Source organism: Falco peregrinus, chromosome 2 (assembly GCF_023634155.1).
Source record: "Falco peregrinus isolate bFalPer1 chromosome 2, bFalPer1.pri, whole genome shotgun sequence".
In the NCBI taxonomy this organism is placed as follows: domain Eukaryota; kingdom Metazoa; phylum Chordata; class Aves; order Falconiformes; family Falconidae; genus Falco; species Falco peregrinus.
The window spans coordinates 95,904,583-95,928,674 of NC_073722.1; the positions used below are offsets into that span (position 1 = coordinate 95,904,583).

Sequence of the window (24,092 nt, forward strand, 5' to 3'; positions counted from 1 at the left end):
TGTCAGAAAGAAAAGAGACTTTCAGTTATTGTGATCCCTGGGCTGAAGAGGTTAAAGTTGTGACCACAGCCGTCACTTCTGTAGGATCAGCAGCATTGTTGTATGGAATTCACCGTGCCCAGCCAGGCATTGTATCAGTGGGAACAGTGCAAGTACAGGACTTACACTATTCCTGGGGTGGTCTAACAACTGACATCAATTCACTCATTGATTTTATTTAACTAACTCACTAAGGGTTTATTTATAGAATTAAAAAAAGTAAGCGTGGGAGCAGTGAAGACTGTATCATCAGTCATGTATTTTGCTATTAAAATCTGATGCTGCAAGCTGGCCTGGGCCATAATGCTTACACGGACAGAAGATGTTTGATTCCCTTCATTTAGTTGCTGTGTTGAGAGGCTTTGGTGGTTTTGTCTTCTATAAAGAATCCCAAGTAAAGTTGAAAGCAGCAAAGCTTTTAGTTGGGATAAAATTGGTGCAGTGAGGTATGGCAGTAAAAAGCAAACATGGCAAAGCTCCAAAAGCTGTTGCAGAGAGTGATCTTCCTCTGGCCCAAGGAGGTGATGCAGAAGATGGGACCTAATAGATCATTTCAATATTTGATTTCTGTGGTTCTGTCAAGTCTTTAAAGACCTGGTGGCAGGCTTTGATCTCCAAGACAAAGGGTGAAAGGAAACCCAAGGCTTTACATATCCTGTTGCTTTCTTTGCTGGGAGTAGCTGAAGAGATATCTGATTATTGCTGGGTTTTGCCTTCTCGTTAGAAACACTGAAAGAACAGGAGCTGAGCCAAAAACTTCAGCGGCAAATTGAGTGTTTAAAGAAAAACGTGTGAAGGTCTCTGCTTCAACTATGAGTTTATAATCATGGTGTCAGTGGAGAAAGATAATAGAATAAATTACATCATTAAATCCCACACGTCTGCTAGGGAAAAGCCCTATAAATAGGGGAGTTTGGCCCTGCAAATGCAGGTCAGCCTTTCCTTGTGCTGCTGACAAGTATTGGTTCCGGAGGAGATTCTGTGTGCCATCATACATCTGCTCATGGCTTATTCACTAAGTGAATAAGATGTTAAGGACTTCATCGTGCCACACTGAAGTGAGCAACTGAGCTTTCTTTAACATCAGTGGAAGAAATTAGACCTGCAGAGGAGTACATCACTGCCTGTTAAGGGTTTTTTCAGAGGGGAGAGACCTAAGCAAGCTTTCTGAAGTTTGGCATCGCAGCATTTTGCTCATTGTAAGAGTAACAGCAGTTGTACAGTGTGATGGTGCGCACTAAATAGTGTGGCCTTCTTTTCCCAGGTGGGAACCAGGCTGAAAGGTGACGTGATCTGCTCAGGTTCAGTGCGGCGTGGGGTACAAAATTTGGGGAATCTCAGTTTCCAGTTTTCCTGGAAACTGTAAATGATGTACTGAATGGGGTGGGCCGTGGCCTCTTAGTGCAGAGGACTGCAATGGGGTGGAACAAGCTCCCTTATTAGTTAATTAAGCAGGCTGATTGAAATAATTGAAATTCAGGTGGGACAGAAGGGTTTATTGCCCATTATGTGTACGTAACAGCCATAAGCTATGGGAGGCTTTGTATCTTTCATCTAGCCATTTTTGTCCCATTAAATCTCTCTGCTGCTGTAGTCCCCAAGAACTCCAGCTAAAATGAGAACATACATGGCAGGTGCTTCACAGAAAGACAAGAACCCCTGTGCTCCATGCTTCTGGAAGTAGGCGATAATGAAAGGGGAACGGAAAGAGATGCAAACATTGTACGTAATGATTATTCTGGGTTTATAAAATGTGATTTATATATATATATTTTGAAAACTGTACACAGATTTATAGATGTATCCATATACATATGTATAAATTCCATTTAATACTGAACCAAGAATCATAAGTGGTGTCTCCACAGAAGAGAAAGTTGTGGTGGTGCCTGCTGATCAGGTGGGTGAAGGCAGAAGGGAGGGCAGAGACTACATACAACATCTCTTTTACATTAGGATATGTTTCTTGTGGTGTGTTAGTACAATGGCTCCCAAGCTGGCTGTGCAAATGTGTTCAGGTTTTTGTTAGTAGCTACTCAAAAAAGCTGAAAGTGAACCAGGTAACTGTCTCTGAGTAACTGTGTCCTAGTGATTTTTTGGTTCATTCCTCCTGCGTGTTTGCTCCCCCTCTCAAATTGATCTGTTCTGAAAATTGTATCATGGTTGAATACACATCGAACTATAAAGCAAGTGGAGAGGCTCATAGTGTGGTCTGCGGGCAAGTAGGGGAAATTTTGTCTTAATCAATGTACAGTTCTCCATCCTGTGAAAGAAAACTAGCCGTGTGGATACAAAAGGAGGACAAAGCAGCCACACACTGCAGTTCAGAAAACTTTCCATCATTTCTGCTGAATAGGGACTTAGTGTTACTTTTTCTATAGAGCAACGCTCCATTTGTTTCAAGGAAGTTGTGAAATTGGAGACCGAGAGGACTTAGGAGGGAGGTTTATTAGAGAAAGGCTGTTGTAAGGAGTGCTTCACAAAGTGAAACGGGCTGTTCAAAGGAAGTGCAAAAGTCTGCCCGCAGACTTGCATCCGAGTCTTGATTAAGATGTATGGTTCTCCCCCTGCGTGGGCATTTGTCCCCTGAATGGGGGCTCCACCTTTGGAAGAGCAGAAGAGCTGAGTCAGGAGTCATTAGCTGCTCGATCTCCGAGAGTCTTGTGTGGAGGGGTAAGGAGGAAGCAGTGAGGGCTTTGCTTTGTCCTTGTGTCCAAATAATGCATTTTTCAAAACACAGTGGACCAGGCTCTTCCAGGAGAGAACAGTCAACACTGATCTGATGGGAGGGGAGGTACTTGTATGAAATATTTCCATTCATTGTAAGACTTCTTGTGTGGTTCACGGGTGGGTTTGTGCCCCATGGTGTGATCGGTGACTGGCTCACTCGCTGGGTTCTGCTGGTTTCCTTGTCATTTAAGTGGGACTGTTGGAGTATTAACCAAAGCTGAGGTGATGAAAGCGTCCTCGTTCTTGCGGTTTGGAAGGCCAATGCCTGTGTAGTTTTATAAAATACATCTTGCCAACGTGTTCTTCTGCCTGTGAGGATTCAGATTGAGGGTACCTCAGTTGCTGGATCCTGCAAGTCACACCGTAAATTCACCAAGGGACTCAGGTCCATGGGAGACTTAAATCTTTGTGGTAGCTGAGAGGAGCAGGAGAATCCAAGAGCACTTTGAAGACAGGAGATAAGGACGGATCCTTGCAGGATGAGGCTGAGTGTGGGTGCTCCTCACAAGCGACTGTAAAATAATTGCGTGTCAGTGCTATTCCCATTAATCTGAGGATACAAAACCAAACTGTGCTTTAAGGGAGCTGAGTTATCTACCTGGGTACAAACTTTTTCAAGGGGAAAAAAGGAAAATTGGAAAGCAGAGTATGTCAAGGCTGGTGATTTGTCTCAGGTGTTATAAGACTATTTGCAGTATTACAGCAGCGTGTGTTTAAGACCCAGTCTTTAGAAAAACAAACAGTTCCTTTATCATATTGTTTTGGAGCCAAAACTTATTTAAAAATCTCCCACTTGTTTTTAAAACCACTTTGTTTTTAAAATCAAGTTCCTAATGTCCTCACAGTCATGCTGTTGGGACTGCCAATGTGCTTCATGCTCTGGAGCTTCTCTGTAATTGGGAAATCTGCTAAGTCAGACCTCAACTAAAACCGGCAAATAAGTATTACCAACTGAAATGGTAACTTCCATGTGCCTCTAAGCTAGGATGGAGTCACACCAATGCTTATCAACAAAGGGGTTTAGAAGTACTGTTGGTGTGAGCTGGCCAGACTTCTAGCGGTTGCATTTCTTTTTAAATGTGAGAACTACAAGGAGGAAACATCTGGACAATTAGAAAAAAACCCCACAAAACAAACTGTATTTTGTTGAAGTGATTCACTCCGATTCTGTCTAGCAGGTTTTTTTTTTTCCAAGGACAGCACTGAAGACTTCCTGGCTCATCCTTTTTGTCTTTATATTTTTGCCGTTCTTTTCCCTTGAGCGACCTCTCCTGTTTCCTTTGTATCCCTCTTTCTTTGATGAGGCTACTGTACAGTACAGAACTCATTTTACTCCCTAATCGCGTAGCAGCTTGTGAGGAAGTACAGATAAATCCTTCCAGACTTGAGCAAGTGCTATTAGGATACTCTTATCAACCATGAACCAATAATGATAGGGGGATCAACATACTTTGCTGTAAGCAGGACCAGTAGGACTTGACAGGTGGGGTTTTGTTTGTTTATCGTGGGATCTTTTAATTCGTGGTAGGACACCAGCAGTTGTGTATGTTGATCAGACAGTGTAATGTGATTTCTGAACTGCTCCCTGTTTGCTCAGGGCTGGGAAGAATTGCAACGTTGTGGAGCTGCACTCTGTTCTCTCCTGGGCAGAATTAAAATTAGAAACTAGACTTCAGAGTTTCTGAATGGATTTTTTTTTTTTCAAGTGAAGGTTACATCGGTGATTTTCCTACAGTCTGAGGGCTCTACCCCATTTTTTGAAAATTGGTTTGTAACAGCTCTGAAGTAACTCTTTGGGACTTTGGCATCCACCAATATTAAGGTGGAGCAGTGCACGTATAAAGTGGAAATCTCTCTATTAAAGTAGTGTATTGCAGAATTTCAGAGGCCATTGCTTCATTGAACACACACTGGGTTTGTGCCTCATAAATAGCTTATTGTTTAAGAAAAAAGCCCCAGTCTGTGATGTCAGAAGGGGACGCCGGGGCTATGGTTCGGTGTCACTATGACTTCCCACAGCAGCTGCCAGCACTGGTGCTGGATGCACATCCCTTAGCCTGGTGTTTGTGGAACTGTGCTGTGAAGCTGTCAGGGGGCTGACCCTGCTTAAAAAAATTATTTAAGCCTCATCAGTTTCTTGAGTATTGGTGAACAGTTTGTGTCATGAAACCAGGACCTAGGGCAGAGAGAGGTTAAAACTTACCCCGTGTTCCTGACAGACTGGAAAGAGAAACTTGTCCCTCTAATTCCAGTAGTGTGCTCTGGTGCTGTGCCATCTTTTTGTCATCTAAACTGGCATCTAGTTTTTGCTATTGCCAGCTATTACATGCCCAGGTACTGTGTCTCTGTTCCCTGCGCTACCCATTGCATCTAACAACTTGCTTTTTTTGCCAGACCAATTAAGCAAGTCTAAATTGGTGTCCTGTTCATTCTCTTCCTTCTCTCCCCACCTCTGGCATTGCTTTCCTGCCCCCGTCCTGTGTGCTGGTATGGGCTTTGCTCTTTCTTGCAGTAAGGTGGCTCAGAAAGTTGAACTGGCAGAAAACACACACAGTCTTCCTCCCTTACAGAAAGGAGGAGGAAAATATATATATAAAATTTATAAATTTTTAAATGCTGGTTTAGCTCTCAGCACTAACTGATGCTGGTCTAAAACTTGATGGATATAGCCTTCTGTGTCTGTCATGAGTTTCCACTGGGGAGCTATGCATCAGAAGAGTGCCTGGTGAGTGAGCCATGATCCACGATTAGGGCTTCTGTGCAAGAAAATAATTAAAAAGAAGGTATTTGATGCTCCCTCTAGATGCCTTTTTTTGGGTCTTAGAAATAAAAATGAAATATTATAACACTCGCTTGCCTATGTTTAGCATGTCCGCTGACTTACCATTTTGGAAGTAGAACCATTTCTATTTTTAGAGATGAGCTTCCTGTTTGAGCTCTCTTTAAGTTTGTCCTTTGCCTAACACAGTCAAACTCTTTCAAAAAATCTTAGTTAAACTGGGACAGTTTTGCTAAAAACAGTCGTGTTCGCGTCCAGATATAAACAGCAGTAAATCCGCTTGGAATGAACGTTATAATAAAAATTCAACCTCTCAAAAGAATGTATTTCCATGATGTCAAAGCATGAAAGTGAAATAGAACTGATGGGTTGATGTAGTCATGGTCATCTCAAAGCCTCTGTCTACAAGTGGATTTAAAAATGAGTTGTCCACATAGGAAAATTAACCAGAACGGCTATTTTAGAGTAACTCCCTGTAGTCACACTGTTCTTTTGCAATAAGCATCCTCTGCTTTAGCTCATCCAAACTAGAAATTCTGGAGGAATAACACCCAAAATCCTGAATATTTTATGGTGGTTGGGTGATTGTTATGCTATAGTGTCATCATTTACCTTAGTCCAAAATGGCTTTCCAATATAGTTATGCCTTTACCTAAAATATATATTAATATCAGCATGTTCTGGAAGTCTGATGTAATCACAGCTATATACATCTTATGATGTCCTCATTAAAGTGTGGATACTAGGCATGTGGTGGTGTTGTCAACCCTTTGATACCTTTAAAAATCAGCCTAGACCAAAGAAGAGCTGCAGGGTTGCTGATATAATTCACACATTAATTGGTAATGTGAATGGTAGTGGAACTGAAGGTCTTCCATTTCCTAGTTGCCAAGGAAAAATCAAGGCCATGGTGTTTCTCATTATGGGCTGATGATGGTATTTCAGGAGGGCAGAAAGGCAATCTAAGGGAAGAGGCAGTCTTTCCCTTCTAGTTCTGGCTCTTCCACCCCTGCTTGTGCCGTGCTGGCTTTTGTTCCTGAGGTCCTTCTGCAAGTCCAAGTCCAGCTTTGGTCCCCATCTAACCCCTCAGTGAGCTGATCTAGTTCACAGTGTCGGCAGAAAACTAGAAAACCAGAAAGGTTTTGTAACCTCCGTTTGCTGGCCCCAAAGTCAGAGGAGTGCCAAGGTCAAAGCCAGAGACGGTGAGAGCTGCACAGCCAGGAGAGGGGGGACGAGACTTTCGAAGAGCAGGGAGCTTGTGAGTCAGCTCAGCCCTTTCCCAGACCCTCTCGTTGATGGAGAGGCATCCATCGGTGCATGGATGGAGGAGCTCCAGCCCTGGAACTGGATGCTGGGTTGCAGGCTGGGCTTTGTCACGTGTTGCCAGGTGCCCTGGGCACCTCTGTGCTCTTCTTTCCACCATTGAGAAAGTATATCTTGGAATTTACAATGTAAATAAGGCCATGAAAACCAAAATTGCCCTTTCCATGGAGGGGTGTGGCTCTACATCAGTGGCAGTTTTCCTAAAAATAAAAGTAGAATAGATTGCACTGATCCAATCAATGCTTCTTTGTACTTGTCTTTTGAAAAATAAAGAACTCTGCTATTGCCAGATTAACATGTCACTTGGCAAAATAATTTAGTTTCTGTAGGATTCTTAGTAGGCAGAGATGCTCTTGATAGCGTAGAATACAATGATGCTATTAACATGAAGTTATTTAATTTTTATAGCATTTCCCCTACATTTCATCTGTTACTGTTAAATATGTTTTATATTGAGGCATTCTAGGAAATGATCAATGCGCTTAAAATAGATTTGATAGATAAATGAAACATAAGATTTTCAACAAAGTTATATGCCTTCCCGCTTCCCTTGGAACTGTATTATTTTCCTATCTGTACTTGTTCTTTGTGTGCTAGCTTTGTCTTTTCAGCTACCTGGAGTATGCTTATACTATAGATTAATGCATTTGAATACTGTATACACGTTAAAAATAAAATGTTTCTTTGTACACGGATTTTTTTTCCTGTGTGGTTTTCACTGACTGACGTTTCAAAGAATCACTGAAAATTACAGCTTATGTTCTGGGTAGATTTAAGGATACTAATTGATTCTATATAATGCCACTAAAACACGTTATTTGCTTTGAGCCTCTCTCTTTAATCTAGTCCTGTAGCATTAAGGCTTAAGACTTTCTGCAGGCCTACACTTTTCCTGTGGACATGCTCTAAATACCTTACCTTTTGCTGCGTGAAAAAAACTAATAACATGGGTTATTGCAGTTTGGCAGTTTTATACCAAATGATAAAGCTGCAGGCACCGAAGAGGGGAAGGAGGGGGACGGTGTCTGTCAGGTCCTTGTAGCTTTACATCTCCATAAGAAGGAAATAATTTAACCCCACTGGAAAGGCTCCTGCTATGCATCCAGTGTGGCTGTGCTTGGGGAGGGTAGATCCCTGGGGGGAGGAGGTGAAGGGGAAGGGCAGAGAGCACTGCAAAGGGAGATCTGGGTGGCTTGGGGATATTTGTTTCATGGTGGACTGGGCTGTGCTGGGGAAAATGCTGGCTGAGAAAACTAACTGGGAGAGGCATGAGGGAGTGTCCGAGCTGGGCTCTGCTTATTTCCCTTTGTTCTTCTGTGCCCTCTGGTGGATCTGGGAGCAGCGGGGTTGGGCCACGTCTCTCCCAACTTCAGTTGTTCTTATCCTGGGTCTGAAATGCAGGGAATGTCATGAATAGCTCCGCTTGAGCAAGGGCTTTTTGCTCTGATTCATGTCCCTCCCGGTTCGTATGGGATATCATAATAGTCTCCTGTGGGTAGCAGAAGAATACATGCTTTCCAGCTCCAGGAGCTCTGGAGGGATTAACTGGGATGCAAGTCAAAGCCTCAGTCTTTAGGTACAATTAACCCGCTAGTGAAGCTAGCAGATTTCCTAAGGCCCTGCCAAAAATCCTGCTTTACAAACCAAGGGGTTTTTTCCCAGTAAGAGGCATAAAGACTAGAAAGGACCAGCAGGCCTGACCCTTGGCATTTGAGGTTGGTTTCTGGTTGTACACACTATATTGTACCTTGGGCACAGATCTTAATTTGATCACAAAGGGTTAAAATATTTCCCCAAGGTAGCTCGATCCTCTTAATGGACAGGCTTGATAATCATTCTTACAGAAAGGACATTTCGTCTTTCCTCTGCGGTGGGAGAGTTGTACCTTTTTCTGCCAGTGGTGTGCTGGGGAAGAGACAACAGCCTGAACACACTGGTGTAATTTTCACCTCTGATTCACATCCTGTGCATTTCTCATATTCTACTGTGTGGTTCATGTTTGCTTTGCTTATGGACCACCTCTTGCTTGCACTGCCCCTGATACCGGGTATGCCAGATCCACATCAGGGGAAAGGGTGGGCTGATTTGCAGCCTGGAGGCTGATACCCTGGGTAATGCAAGTCTGAAGCTGTTTCACATCAAAGCAGGGCAAAGCAGCGCTTCGCCTATTTAGAAATGGGAAATGTCAACTGTTGGACCCCAGAGGAGATTATTGTAGTCCCAAAATTTCCCATTCACTGTTCCCTCTCTGGAAAATCATTACAATATTCTGTACATGAAGCAAAGCATGGGTGCAAATTCTGCAGGGGAGTTTGACAAGAGCTTTGTGGAATGACTTTGGAGTTGGAGCCCGTCACCCCTGAAGTCTCTGGGGTGGACTTGGTGCAGCTGTGGTTTGTGAAAGCATTTGCTGGTGCAGGGAAGGTGCCTATGTAAGTTGCATTCGTGCAGTGCAGTTTTCTTTCTGACTCGAGGACAACATTTGCCTCCCTGTTGCTCTTGAAGTATTTTTGTGAAGAAGCTCAGAACAGAGAGGAGCAAATCTCTGTACCAAACCACCTTACAGAGGGTGGGCAGTGGGAGGCAGGGACTCTGCACAAGTCATTTTTCCTCCACGTGTTTGTTTCTATATTAAAAAAAAAAATTATATTGCAGCATAGAGCAATGTTATAGGATTTAATGTGTTAAAACCTTTACAGCATCTTGGTCACTAGGCCTGTAAATAAAGGGAACAGATATTATATGTGCTATTCCTCCCCTTAATTTTACTGTGGATTTTAATAATATGCGGGCTGGAGTAACTTGGTATTTTTTTTAAGGTTTCAAATGAAGCATAGTTCTTAAGTAGCTCTTCCTGATTGATTTTATTTTCCAGTTTACATCTCTGCAACTGATTCTTCCATCTCCTTCTTGCTTTTGTCTGTTCCTCTTGTCAAAGATGGCGCTAGCTTGTTTCTTAGTTACTGTCTTTGTGATCCTTTGGGGATTCACTTGTGCTTGATGAGTAAGCAGCACTAGAGGAGGAAGATGTTTCTGCTTTAGGCTGTAAAATCCCCTCCAGTGAACCCTAGCATCACCACTTTGCCTTTGAGTCACATCTGCTGCGGGAGAGGAAACAATGCCTCTTAATCCTGTGCTGTCCAGGCATTCTTCAGTCAACAGTTATGTTGGAAAAAAATCCTGGGAAGCCAAAGAAGAGGTGATGCATGGTGCACTGAAGCCTTCCCATGTCAGCAATAAGAGGTGCTCTTTGCCAGCTAGGGATCCAGGTATATGTTAATCCATGTGCAGCAAGTAATGAGCTGAAGCGAGGAATATGGTCTGTACGAGGGCAAGAGGCTGCCAGGGTCTCTGAGGTCCTGCTGGGACTTGGGGGGCTGCATCAGGCTTGATTGCAAGGGGTCCCTTCTTAGAGCACAGGGTGAGAGTGTGGCAAGAGGATATCTAGGAAATGGTTAACACAAGTGGTATATCAAGGAAAACGCAGGCGTTGGTGATATTCAGAAATCCAGCCTGACCTGAGATCTCTGTGCCTGCCACTGCTTTTTGGAGCCTCTGTATGCTTCTTTCCCTTACTCTTTACCTGTCTCCCTTTCTGGATGATGTTTTTTAACCTCCTCCTAGGGGCAGGGGATAGAAGAAAGAACTGAATCTTTTCAGGAAAGAAGAGATAAAGTTGGCAGTAAGCCAGAACTGCTAGGAAGTGGGCAGCGAGCACAAGGCTGTTAACGTGTAATTATACATCTCAGATTTTGTGAGCGGTACTCCAGGAATCATTATGTATGGGCTTGTTTGATAGTACTGTGGTTTAAGAGAAAAACATCCCCTCAAATTACTCTTTAATTTGGAAGTCAAGAGACTATCAATTCAAATCTTAGCTCTTCTGCCCGTAATTGATAAATCGTGTACATTTAACAAACCGGCTATTGAACTGGGCCTCATACTTTTAATTCATCAGGTAACTGCTGATTTTTCTTTCAGAAGGGATAATTGAGAGGCTGTACAAGGTCGCTTCCAGCAAAGCTGAGATCAAACCTAGACTATAATATGGCAGATCCCAGACTCTGCTATGCAGCCCTTCCAATATAATTTTTCACTGTCCGTGTACTTAACCCCCCTAGGCTGTAGCCGTTGCTTTAATCCCCAGGCACTGGAGGCCAGAAATCAGGCTGGCTTTTATTCAGGGGCTGGTTTTATTTTATTTTATTCAGGGCAGTTCTTCACCCCAGTTGCTAACCTACTGAGTTGAGAAAAGACTGTTTCCCCTAGATAGTAAATTTAACAACAAAAAACCTCCCAACTCAAAACTAGGTTTTATATAGGTTGTTTCAAACAGGCAAATACCAAATTTAAGGACTCTTGTGCTTTTTCACACATTAACTGAACTTTCTCCCCATCCTGCCTCAAGGTGGCAACACTCGGTAGGGTCCTGAGCTCTGCCCAAGGATGCAATCCTGCTCACCAGCCTTGTAGTGAAGAGTTTGACTGACAGGCTAGTGAGACTGTTCCAGATTTACACTGTATAAATTTTTCTTTTTGATTACAAAGCTTTATGGTCTTGAGTTCCTTTCCAGAATCATTATCACATCTGTCACTGCCATTGCTATCGGTAGCTAAGGATGCTTTTAATGGAGTGATGCAATCCAAACTATCATTCTTGCTGAAATACGGCTCCCAAGCACACAATAGGCCAGGTGCTGTAATTATTAATAATTCCCTTTGATGGTTTATATCGGCCCTCCATTTTGTTTTAATGCAATTTATTTTGAGCTATTTCTTCAGCAATGAAAATTATTTTGGAGTGAATTTTTTGGAAGCATTGTGGGTTTGTTTGCTGGAATCCTTCTCTCCTGGAAATGAGGCATGTCTCTCATGGGCTCCCGTTTGCTCACACACAAATGAACTGCTAATTAGGATGATGAAATTGCTGGGAGAGGTGAAACCTTCCAGTTGGCCAAAGAGAAGATTGTGGATTAATCTGTATAAAGCTGAAGGCTTGACTAAAACTGCTGTTCAACATTCTGGTGCTAATGAGACTTGTATGTCTGCCACTCGAGAAGCCGAAAGTATGTCCTGTAGTTTTTGTTGGGAGATCCAAAGTGGGGGCTCACTCTTCTATGGCATTTAGTGCTTCCATCTCCACAGATGATGACTGGAATTGAGAATACTCAGCAATCTGTATAAGGTGTTCAGCATTTTATAGCATCCGGTGATGCAAGGCAGTTTGCACTTTATGGATAATTTTTGTACATGAGTGAAAGCATCTTGAGAGGCATATGGATGTTTAGAAAATTGCAGCGTATGATTTGGAGAGCTATTTGTCTTGCATGCCCCCTGCTACCGTATTATATCACTTCTTCATAGCTTTTAATGTACTTCTGCTTGTGTCAATTCATGTAAAGGAGGAAACTACTCTCTGTGAAGCAGAGAGACACCAGGTGACTTGTTCAGTGTCATACTGGGCAAAAAGTCCAGTTCCAAGTTAGTTTGCTACTCACTGAGCTGCTCAGAACCTGTGGAGGGGCTGATGCTGGTGTCTCATCCTCTAATAAGTTTTCCTACAGTCGCTGAGAATATATACATATATATTATAACATACATACAAAAAAATAAAGCCAAGGCAGATGTTTTGAGTTTGTTTCTGCGTGTTTGCAGGAAGCCGACGGATAGTGGACGTGATGGATGTGAACACACAGAAGGGTGTTGAAATGAGCATGTCTCAATTTGTGAGATACTATGAAACACCAGAGGCCCAGCGTGAAAAACTCTACAATGTCATCAGCCTGGAGTTCAGTCACACAAAGCTGGAGAACATTGTCAAGCGCCCCAATGTGGTAAGGGATCCTGTGGTGATGGTGTTTATTATCAGCTTCTACCCAGTCACTGGTTGCTTTGTAAGAAATAAAACATGGAGTTTAAACAAGGTGATGTGAAGTACCTGTGACTCCTGTCCGTCTAGTCTTAGGATCTCATTTTTACCCGAGTAGAAAGTTGGTCTCCTTGAGAGTGGAACAATTTACAGGAATTAGGTACCTGATGCACTCTTTAATCATGCAATTTGCACAGATACCCAATTCAGCTCAAGGTATTCAGAGGAAATTCTATTCAAAATTAAATACTTATTTATTGTTTTTCCTCCTCTAAGGAAGCTTAAATTATCAGGAAGCTTGAATTCCTTATATATGAACCCCTCCTATTAACTGAAGAATGTTCAGGGGGGCTCCAAAGCAAAAAAGTTGAAAACAGGTGTACTAAATGTAGAAATCTGTACATAATTAAATCAGCATAATCACTGCTATGTCAGAATTGGCAGTGTCAGAGGAGGGGGTTAGGTTTGTATACGTTTTTTAAAGGTGGAGGACTCCTGTGATTTGTTTCCCAATGGAGTCACTGGCAGTGAAACCGTGACCTTATTAATAAGGATGATTTCATTTATCACTAAAATGTAGCCATGTGTGGGTGAGGGTTAGAGCCACCGCTCTGTGACACAAAGTGATGGCGGAAATGGCCTCGGAGGTATCCGAGTGTCTCCTCCAACGCACGGCAGAGGGTTTGGGCATCAATCCTGGGTGATCAGGGAACAAAGGGACTTCTCAAAAGTAGAACGCATGTGCTGCTTGTTCTCTCTGTATCTGCTTGTGCTGCTGGATGCTCAAGGCACTGCGGGGTTGAAACTGCAGCTCTATGACATTTTGCTTTCAGACACTTTCCTCCTTGTTTCTAAATGCTATTCTAATTATTCCAGTAGGTTTTTCTCTGGGGCCGTGTCTTGCCTATGCAGACAATAGAAACACCACACTTCTGCCCAAACAGGTCAAAAATAGATGGCAGCTCTAACTGCTGATTTGTAGAAGTAATTCTTAAGTAGGTGTTTGTGGTCTGTTACACACATGTAACAGATTGAATATTAAACACATAATTTAGAAGTTTGTGCAGGTTTTTGCTGTCATTCAGACACTAGTGGGCAGTTTGGAAGTGCTCTGGGGAGTTTCTGGTGTTCAGCTGATCCCGGTTTTCCCAAGCACATCATGTTCAGTGAGCTTCTGAAACATCTGTGCAAATCTCCTGGGTGCTCAGAACTGAAAAATGCAGTTAGGTACCTGCTACCATGTGTAAATGAATACTTTGTATCTGTTTAATATGGCCCGAGTGCACAATGTGTGTAAACCCAGGAATATTTAGATCTCACTGAGAGAGATTTGCATTCCCGCTAGGTACTTGGGAATAGGAGAGAGGGTGCTGGGGCAGTGGGTGCTGAAGGGAAGTGCAGTACATAAAGTCAGATATTAGTCAAATACTATATTTGTATGAGTGGTTCCCTTGAATTCTGCAGAGCTCTTTGAGCCCACGTAAAGTAGAAATAGTTGATTTGCGTTCCCTGTTGTGTAAAGACTGTGGGTTGCAATATCAGGATGTGGAATCGTTTCAGAATGAGGGCAGTAACCATCAATTCTGTTTTCACATACAAATGCGATATTCATGGAATTGGACCTGTTTCCACTGGCTGCACATTATCTCATTTTGCCCCTTCTCAAAGTACCGTGTGTTATCAACAGTACCTGGTGCAGATGGAGAAATAGATAAGGGTCAGCCCCAATCTGCAAGAATTTCATGTGCTAATTGCCCTATTATGAAAATCCTCTGGGGATACAAACAGTGGAGTTGACTGATAGGGATAACATTCTTGGCTGGGCCTCGAAAAAGATGTAGCAGTCAGGAGGCTAAGTGGGGGGCTCACCACGACGGAATTCTTCTCAGGTCTTGCTGTACGCAGTCAGAGGACAGCTTTGTCACCAACATCTAGGATAGGGCTTGCGGTGCTTAGTGACCCAGCCATGGAGATTCATTCACACGTCGCGTTTTTTTCGGCTGGGTCGGCACGTACAGCCACACTGTGGCCAAACACAGCACTACAGCCTGCCTTGCTGGACTTCCCAAGGTGATTGACTGCTGTTTTCCCATGTTTTGAAACCTGGCACATGTGATCCACTTGCATAACCAGAAGGGAGTGTTAAGGATATCTAGCACAGGCTCCATTATAAAGCAGACCAAGGAACGAGTCGCAGGCTTGTCCTTGCTGTAGCTGTGATGGACAGATTGCAGTTCATGCTCTGGCATCCAGCTGTGTTTCAATGGCCCTGAACAATCTTCAGTTTCCGTCTCTTCCTCACCTTGCTGGCAGTATGCTTCCAATTGCTCAGCTTTCGCTGTTTCCTTCTGCCCCCACTTCCTAAAAGTTTGGCTTGTGGACAAGAACTTTGGTGAATTTTATACCCAAGTAGAATGAAGTGCACAATAGGTGATAATGTAATTACTCAAATCAGAATTTGGCCAGAACAATAGTGTTAATGTTCCTTGAAATGTAAGGTATTGGAATGGTATAATCTCTTTTATATTTGTATTTTAATGTTCATAAAATTTCTAGACTGTTGGCTACAAAAATGCCTCTGCATGCCAATAGCAGGTGATGCTGCAAGAGGAGGTGCTCACAGGTGCCCATAGCACAGAATTTGCACCCAGTTAAATTGACTGCAAAAACTCTCCTTGGTCTGTGTTGCAAAGGGCTGAGTTGTGGTGATGAAGTGATGTACGTTAACATGTTGGGTCTGTAGGCCTTTTGATGAACAGCAAGGTTCTTGCTGCCTGTGAGTGTCTGCTGCTGCTGTAGAGTTTTAGCCAAAAGAGCATATCCTACCGTGTGTTCAGTAACTAACAGTTGATTTTGGTGGGGATTTCAGGTGGACTTAGTCGACTGGGTGGATAATATGTGGCCACAGCATTTGAAGGACAGACAGACGGATGCTACCAATGCTATTTCAGAGATGAAATACCCTAAAGTGAAAAAGTAAGTTTGTTTAAGTCTTTAAAAAGCTCTACTCTTGACTGCCTTGTTTAATTCCTTTTACATCTTGCTGAATACAATTTTTAATCAAATCTCTTTGAAAAGTTCATTTTTATTCTTCAGTTTTGAAAACAGCAGACAGACTTAAATAGTAAATTCTCCAAAAGTTCTACCCAAAGAAATCACTTTGTAGGATACAGAAATGTCATATAGTTCACACAGTGTAGTCACAGTCTTTCTGTAGGCTGAGTTCAGATCCTTTCCGGGTTCTAAACAACTAACGGCTGAAAAGTTAATAGGTGAGAGATGTTTTGTGAAATGAAGTCTGTTTTTAATAGGTGTGTGTCTCCCCAGAAACTCTGTCACAGCCCTTCATGCCAGTTTACTTTTCAGTTGACTTCTTCAACAGCAAGATCAAATACTGGGCTGACGATACAAGGCTGTGTTTTGTGTTTCAGAGGACCCCGTTGGGGCAGGTTTGAGACTGAACACAAGAGCAGTTTGTCCTGCTTCTGCCTACCTCAGCTGTAGTTTGTGGGCAGGTTGTGACAGCATAACCCCACCTCTCTGTTTCTTCTGTTTGAATGTCTTTCTTGAAACTTTTTATAGGATGATTGGAAAAAGGAACGATTCTGGGGGCCTCAAAATGTGCACTGTCAGTTTCATATGCATTAGTACAACTGAGATAGGGGTTACTGTTAATGATATAAGAACTATTGACCTACATGGCTGATGAAGACCATATAGTCCTGGAAGCCCTTCACTGCTGGTTCTGTTTCAGAGGTGTTTTCTATTGGTCAGCCCTAATGTTGGTGGCATCCGGGGCTCTGCTGTTGAACTGACCCTCTAGTGTTTTGCAAATCATTCAAAACTCTTTCCAAACTGTAATGTCTAAAATAGATAGGTACTAACATATACAAAGGTGCATGCAGTAAGAAAGTGATATGCAGCGTTTACTCTCATTCTGGAAAAAATGAACATTTTGGAAGGTAAAGGTCTCCATAATAGATGAGCCTCTGTGTCAGGCATCATGGGGAAGCCTGGTCCTATGATATGCTCGGCACTGTTGTTTCAGTAGAAGCTAAAGATAGTCTATCATTCTGAAGATTGTGAGCAGCTTGTTAGAGTAACTGGATATGGATAGGAGTGCCAAATTTCACATATGCATTTGGAAATGTCCTAAGTGACTTGCCTAAGGTCACACAGTAAGCCAGTGGCAGAGGAGAAAATAGAACCCAGGCAACTTGCTTCCCAAGTGGTTAGTTAATTAAATAACATTCTATATAATCTGCTGGAGTTGAGAAACTGGATCATGATTCAGGGCTTCAGGATTCATGGATTGTACAAGGTAAGAAGTAAAGACGACGATCCCTTTCCTAGAGCAGGCACACTCCAGATGCTGAAAAAAAACCGTAGCAAGTAAACAAAGCAAGGCAGAGATGATTTAAAGGATAAGGTAGCAACATGACTAACAGAATTTAGCAGAAAAAGCAGAGTATATTCTTGCTGTTCACTACTTGCATCATGAAATGCCAGATGGTAGGTTTCAAAGAGGGATTTTAGAGAAGTAGCAATTCAACAGATTCCGACATGGAGCTTTTCCCATGTGTGGGGAATGGCCTGGTAGAAAGGAAGGAGATGCCTGATGAAGAGGCAGACACAGAGCCATTGAGGTTGCCATCACTGGCAAAGTGAAGGTGGAGGTTGACAGCTTGATAAACTAGTAGATGTGATAGGTAGAGGGAAGCTAAACAGTGTAAGACTGTAAGTGACAATAGAGGTTGATGTGGGGAAAAGGACTTACCATACATGAGAGTTAAAGGCAAGGGTGATGCAGCTGGAGCGGTGAGGATCTCGCTAGTGAGCCTCATTAAGCATAAAGACTAGAGAAAGCTGATTTACAGCACTATTGGCCCGAAACCCTCATCAGTCTGAAGCAGCAACAAAGATAAAACAATAACAAACAGTGATGGTCAGGAGCACAAGAGAGTTTGTCCTGGATCAGGTCAAAGATCTGTGGTGCTCGGTAACCTGTCTTCTGTCAGGTGCTGTCATAGATGCCCTGGGAGGAGTGTAAGAACAGTGTGGGCATAAAATAATGCCATCCCTTAAAACTATCTTCTGAACTTCCACTGTCTGCAGTTCAGGCAGGGGCGGTCCAGAGATGGAAGTAGTTTCTGAGTGCTTAGTGACTATCAAGAGATTTCTCTTCCATGAACTTGCCCAGTTTGAATGTGAACTCCTCAAAAGATTAGCTTTCTCCATCTTTGGAAATTCAGATTGACCCTTTCCTGTATAGATACTAGTCACAGCTATTGCTGTGAGCACCCAGAAGGTATAAGCCCTTATTGAAGAGATCATGTTCAGTTGTGGAGCTAAATGTCAGTGCTGTCACTGGTTTCATGCTGCCCATTCTTTTATGCGAATCGTCAATATTCATACGCTTTATTAATGACTGTTGTTGCTCAGAAATGGGATTGTTTCATTTCATTCTTGTTCTTAGCATTCTCATAATACTAAGTTTGCAGTATGCGATACCCACCATTAACGTGTTCCCTACAAACAGAAAGCACTCCAGCGAAAGCGTTGTGGTTTTGCAGACACAGATGGCATTACCAGACACAAATGTCTGTCTTGGCTCCTGCACGTCAAGTTCCGTGCTGGGAGTGAAGTTAGAGAACGCTCCATCTGCTGTGCTGCTTCGGTTACCAGGAGCACTACACGCGCTGGAGACCGCCCTGGCTTTCACTTGGACTTGCACCATTAACTTTTTCAAAAAATTCTGGGTAATGAGGTTATTTTTCTGTCTGTAAGTAAATGACTACTTACCTAATAGGAGCCTTAGAGGAATGAATTAAGTGGGGAAATGGTTTATGTCAAAAAATGTGTAAAACTTCCCAAGTACTACCTCTTACGTAAGACAACATGAGAAATTAAGGGGATGGCTAGCCGAGATTGTAGTATGACAAACTTCAAACTGGTATAAGTTGGCATTGCCCCTGAAAAAAACCAGTCTCATGCCCATGTTGTCCCATCCTCATTGCTAGTACATGCTGTGGTGCAGCTGCAGAGTAATCTGGACTGGAGACTGGTCTGGCTGAAAACTGGCTCAGAAATGAAGAAAAACTGGTTACTTTTCAGGCCGTCCAAACCACCACCACATGGCTGCATAAATGCTTGCACCAACCAAAGGGCAGTGCAGACGTGTGAAAAAACCATAGCAGTGGGATCAACAAACCCCTTCTGCAGTTCACACAAGGTGCAGGGCCACAGGACTCTGGATGAGCAAAGCGAGCAGCTCATTGCAACCGAGGAAGCCTGCTCCTGCCTCTCCCCCTCTTTCACATCCCTGGGTGTGAGTTCTGTGAAGGGCCTCACAAACAGGAGCCTGGCTAAGAGTGAGCAGCATGCTGTGTAACCGGGAGGCAGGGCAGGAGGAAAAGGCAGTGCTGCTGTAATATCAGCTTTTAGGGGCAGAAGTTTGTTATTAGCACCTCGGATGCCTGTGGTACTGCAAATCCTAAGGGTACGAAACTGTGACAAAAGGAAACTGAACTGGGCTCAGAACTGCTGCTTTTCGTCATGGTGCACCATGACCATTTTCAGGTAGCTCAAAACAAGCTCAGGTTTAGGTTTCTGTTTAAATTCAACTAGGACTGAAGCAATCTGGATACAGCTGAACCTGAACCAACCAAAAAAAAAAAGTAGTAATTTGATTTCTTGTTTATCAAAACAGCCCTGATGAAATTACTCTCCTCTTTATTAGGTTTTGTTTTTAGCCTGGCAAGATTATTTGCAAACCAGTGGCAGTGAAACAGCTACTGTGCCAGGTCATGACGGCCATAGAAATAGTAACAGGAACTTCTAAGAACTTGGTAATGTTTGTGCTATAGCACAAATGAAAATGAAAGCCTCAGCCACTACAACACCCTTTTTGCCTTCAAAATTCTTCCTATTACTTAAAATATCTAAGCACTGCTATAATAGGTCTTTATATTGCTGCTGGCTTTCAATTAAGGAAGTGGTATCTTGTATGAAGCATCTAGCTGTTCACAGAAGGATGCTGCTCTGTTACCATGTACTTAGCCCTGTTTTCCCTCTCCTAGGCTGTTATTCAGACATCCATTCCTTTCTATTCATTCCTTTACTAAGTAGGGATGGATTTAAACAGATGCTAAAATGCTCTGCTGAGCTGTGGTCTAATTAGAAGCTGAGGGTGTGCCCCTGGAGACAGAGATTGCCCTTTGAATTGAGGGAGCTTGCAGGTCCCGTAACGCAACCTGGCACTGCTTTATGCATGTGGGATATTCGTATGCACTTGGTATGCCATTTGTGAATTGCTTTTGATACAAAACCGCTCTATAAAAATAATTAAGTACAAGAAAATTAGACCAATATGCACAAGTTCCCATTAAAACTTTCCAAGCTAGCAAAGTAAATAAAAGGTGATGTCTTTAAGCAGTGCTTTAGTCTCAAATCCTCCTTTGGGCAGAGCTTGGAGGACTTGGTTTGTGGTGAGCCTGGAGCTGAACAGCCATGTCACAAGGAGGAGAGAGGAGTTGCGTTCTCACAGATACCAAAATGCTGTTCCAGGGGCAGGCGCGCTGTGAATTAGCAGCTTGATTCTTTTCCTTGCAGTGGTGGGTGCCTTCTCAGAAATTGAAGCTTCCAATCAAAAAAATCCACAAACCCCAAACCCCAAAACCAAAACAACCCCCTCAAAATAACAAAACACCAAAAAAACTCTCACCAAAACAGAGGCCTCTTCATTCCTAAAGCTCAGAAGCAATCTCCCCAGTGCAGCAGGCTTGTGTCGGGCTGGGAGGGCCGCTGGGTGCACGCTGCTGCTCCAGGTGGGCTGTGGGTGCCTGGGTTTGCTGGCCAGCACCCGGCATTGCCCCCATGGGTGGTGGTGGCATGGGTGGTGGGGACACTGTCCACATGGGTGGCATGGGGAAAGCGTGGCCGCTGGCTTTGGGCCCGGTGTGATCTGTGAGAGGCACTTGCAGTCGCTTTATGAAACCTCTGGAGCATGGTGGAAAATAGGCGAGCTTTTACCTCGGGTGGTGTGTTTTGTCTGATGGCTCAGCCCGTAACCCACTCCAGGCAGGAACCGGAGTTTTGAAGTGCCTGGTTCATGCACGTTGTGTAATAATTAGTGACTACTTAGTTCTGGTAGGCTGTCTGCTTGTACTTAAAATGACCAGAGCCGGGTTGCCCCGCTCTCCTGAGTGGGGAACGGGGCCGAGTGCGCTGGTGCCGTGGGGCGGCTGCGGGGCCGGCGGCTGGAGCACGGGCCCGCCCGGCCGGGGCGCTGGAGGGGCCCAAGGTGGGCAGCACCGGCCTCGGCAGCTGGAGGTGGGTGCTGCAGGGGCCCTCCCCGAGGAGAAGCCCGGGATCTTCCCTGAGGGGGTAGCCAGGGTACTGAGGAGAAGCCGGGGCTCTTCCCCAGGGGGTGAGCTGGGACCCTCCCTGAGGAGAAGCCCAGGTGCAACCCTGAGGGGGCAGCTGAGATCCTAAGGAGAAGCTGGGCTCTTCCCTGAGGAGAAGCCGGGGCTCTTCCCTGAAGGGGGGAACAGGGGCCTTCCCTGAGGAGAAGCCCGGGCTCATCCCTGAGGGGGCAGCCAGGAACCTGAGGAGAAGCCGGGGCTCTTCCCCGAAGGGGTAACCGGGGCCCTCCCTGAGGAGAAGCCCGGGCTCATCCCTGAGGGGGCAGCTGGGGTCCTGAGGAGGAGCCGGGGCTCCTCCCCGAAGGGGGGTACCGGGGCTTTTCCCTGAGGGGAAAACCGGGGCCCTCCCTGAGGAGAAGCCGGGGCTCTTCCCCGCAGAGGAGGGGCCGGTGGCTGCCGGCGGGAGCCCCGCGGCGGGGGGCCGCTGGCTGCGGGGGCCGGGGTGGCCGAGCGGGGCGGGGGTGGAGCGGTAGACGGGCCGGGCGGGCTGGCCCCGTGTCTCCCGGGTGACAATGGTTTCTTTTGTCTTGCGGCGTAATTTGTGGCTTTCAGTTACAGGGCCCCAGTGTGGGAGTGTTGCTCGGTGCGGGTCAGGCCGTTAGCGTGCGGAGTCGCCCAAAGGTAGCTATTGTTTCCTGCTGCGTCCTTCCAGCTCCCGCTTCCAGATGCCGTGAGGCGAGGCCTGGGAGAGGGGGGACCCCGGGGTGCCGGCATGCTGGCAGGGACGGGCGCAGCCTCCCTCGCTCGACCCCTGGGAGCACCCCTCCCGCCTGGGGAGAGGAGAGAGCGATGCACAGAGCGGGGCCTGCTCCTTTTCCCCGGTTTGGCACTTGCAGTTGGCTCATGGGTTTGTGGTATTCGGTTTCAGGCTTAGGGATTTCAACCAGCCGGCGCTGCTCCTGGGAGGAAGGAAGAGTGAGCTATACTTTTCTCATTGGCCCGAACAAAAAACAGAAGCCTCTGCTGGGGTTTGGGAGTGGTTTATGGGCTGAGCTCAGTGGCAGGGGAGCCCTCGCAATGCCAGAGGGAATAGAGCCGTATGGTGCGCTGTACCTATTGCGAGAGAAAAGGAGCTAAGCTCAGGGTAATGCTGCCTCTGCGTGTGCTCGCGCGTCTCCCCCGAGTTCATGTGCATGTACGTTGCGCCTCTGCGTTCCCCTGCCCGTGTGTGTGTGCCTGCGCGTGTGTGCGTTCGCATCCCGGCGTGTCTGTCGCTGTCTTTGTTTCTCTGTTTGCTTGCGGGTTTGTAGCTATGCGTGGCGAGTGCATTGTGGGTTTGCCTGGGAGTGTGGTATCTGCGCTGGCTTTTGGAGCGGTGTCTCTGTGTTGTTTCTATGTTCTCAGCTATTCTGTGTTCGCTTAGTGGTTTAGCTTCATTTGTATCATCTCTCTTTTTTGGAGATCTCTGTGTTTGTTCTTCCCTGTGAGTTTGCAGGTTACTCCATATTTCTTCGCATCGTTTGTCTACAAATTTCCCCATATTTCTGGGGGGAAAGTTCCCCTTCCCCCCACACTGCAAACCCTTTCTCCAAAATAATGATACATTAACTCAAACAATTTCAGGCTTGTGAAGAGCATAAAACAAACTCTTCAGTGGGGAAGGGAAGGTCCCCCACAACAGATTACAAGCAGCTGCATGTTTTAAAACCCTAACTGAGGCTGTGCAGGGAGATAAAGTGGAGTATGCAGGGATTGGATTGGTAGCAGTTGTGAAAAAAGATTAAAGTTGGGGCATCTTTTGCGTTGCCTGGTTTTTTAGTGTCTAACTCTATAGTTAGATTGTCTTCCCATGCCTGACTTGGGACTGTGTTCCTGTAAGCCACTTTACCTGCTCTGGCCCAGAGCGCTGAAGGCAGAAAGCTGGGACCAGAGCATGCAGTGGGATGTAGTTTATAGATTTCTTTCAACATGGATGCTGTGTTATGGCTCTTCCTGTGTGTCCCCCGTGTCCCCCCCCCCCCCCCCCTTTTTTTTTTTTTGTTTTGTTATGGAAAAAACTGAAAAGTTGACTCGTTCCCCAAATTAGCAGCTGTTAGTGATGAGAAGCTGCTTGCTGAGGTTGGAGCTGAGCGGTGTATAAGATTAGCTGTGGCATGGAGCTGTGCTGGGACCATGTGACTGCGGTGTACATTGGAAGAGGAAGCTGTAGAGGTCAATGCAAAGGCATTGTGCCAGACTCTGGCAACAAGGGAGATTACTATATGGCGGAAGATCGCTTTTTCAGGCTCCTGAGCCTTTCGGTAGCTGTTGGGGTTGGACAAAAGCAGGCCTGTAAGATTAACAGCAGAAATTAAATGGCATAGCTCATTTGTGGATGGAAAGAAAAACTGGTTTTTTTTCCAAGTGCTTTGTAGGTTTTTATTAATCACCATATGTGGCTCTTTCACTAAAACCACCTTTATTGGAATGGAAATTGTGGTGTTTAGAGGAGTTTCGAGAAAATGGGGAAAAACAAGTAAGAAAAAGAGTTGCATGTTCAGTTATATCTGCCTTGGTGTTTTCTCACAAAATTAAATTTTAAGCACTTTGATTTGACAGAGAATCCTGTTTCCTTTCCGAACACAAACAGATCAACAGCTTCGAGTTTAGATTATTGACTACTTGAGGAATAAATAAAACTGGCTAATGCTCAGGCCATTTATGTTCTTTCAGAATTTCTTAATATGAATGGGTAACTGTTGGTGGGCAGCACTGTCTTAGAAAATTTTTGTTAGTGTGATGTATTTTATATCTGACCTTTTGGAAACTGAAAATAATTGATTCCATAAGGATTTGAATTTTCTGACTTTAAAATAACATGAACCTCTACTATTCAACACTGCCCACAAACTGAGAATTTCCATGTTTTGTTGTGTGGTGTTTTTTGGGGTTTTTTTATGAGCAATTATTCAATCTGTGACTTTTTGCAGTTTGGCTGGAAGAAAGGCAA

General features: G+C 44.6%; 1 protein-coding gene across 9 annotated transcripts in view; it reads left to right on the plus strand.

Annotated features, from left to right (window-relative positions):
- KDM2B (lysine demethylase 2B) overlaps positions 1–24,092 on the plus strand; it is a 126,042-nt gene that overhangs the window by 23,652 nt on the left and 78,298 nt on the right. For 8 of the 9 annotated variants that reach the window (XM_055794823.1, XM_055794821.1, XM_055794824.1 and 5 more), the window contains 2 exons: positions 12,527–12,705; positions 15,610–15,716. In XM_055794823.1, the coding sequence (XP_055650798.1) occupies positions 12,527–12,705; positions 15,610–15,716 (286 nt within the window). Of the gene's footprint in view, positions 1–12,526; positions 12,706–15,609; positions 15,717–22,132; positions 22,248–24,092 lie in introns of those variants that run through there. The other variant, XM_055794826.1, reaches the window with a different exon arrangement.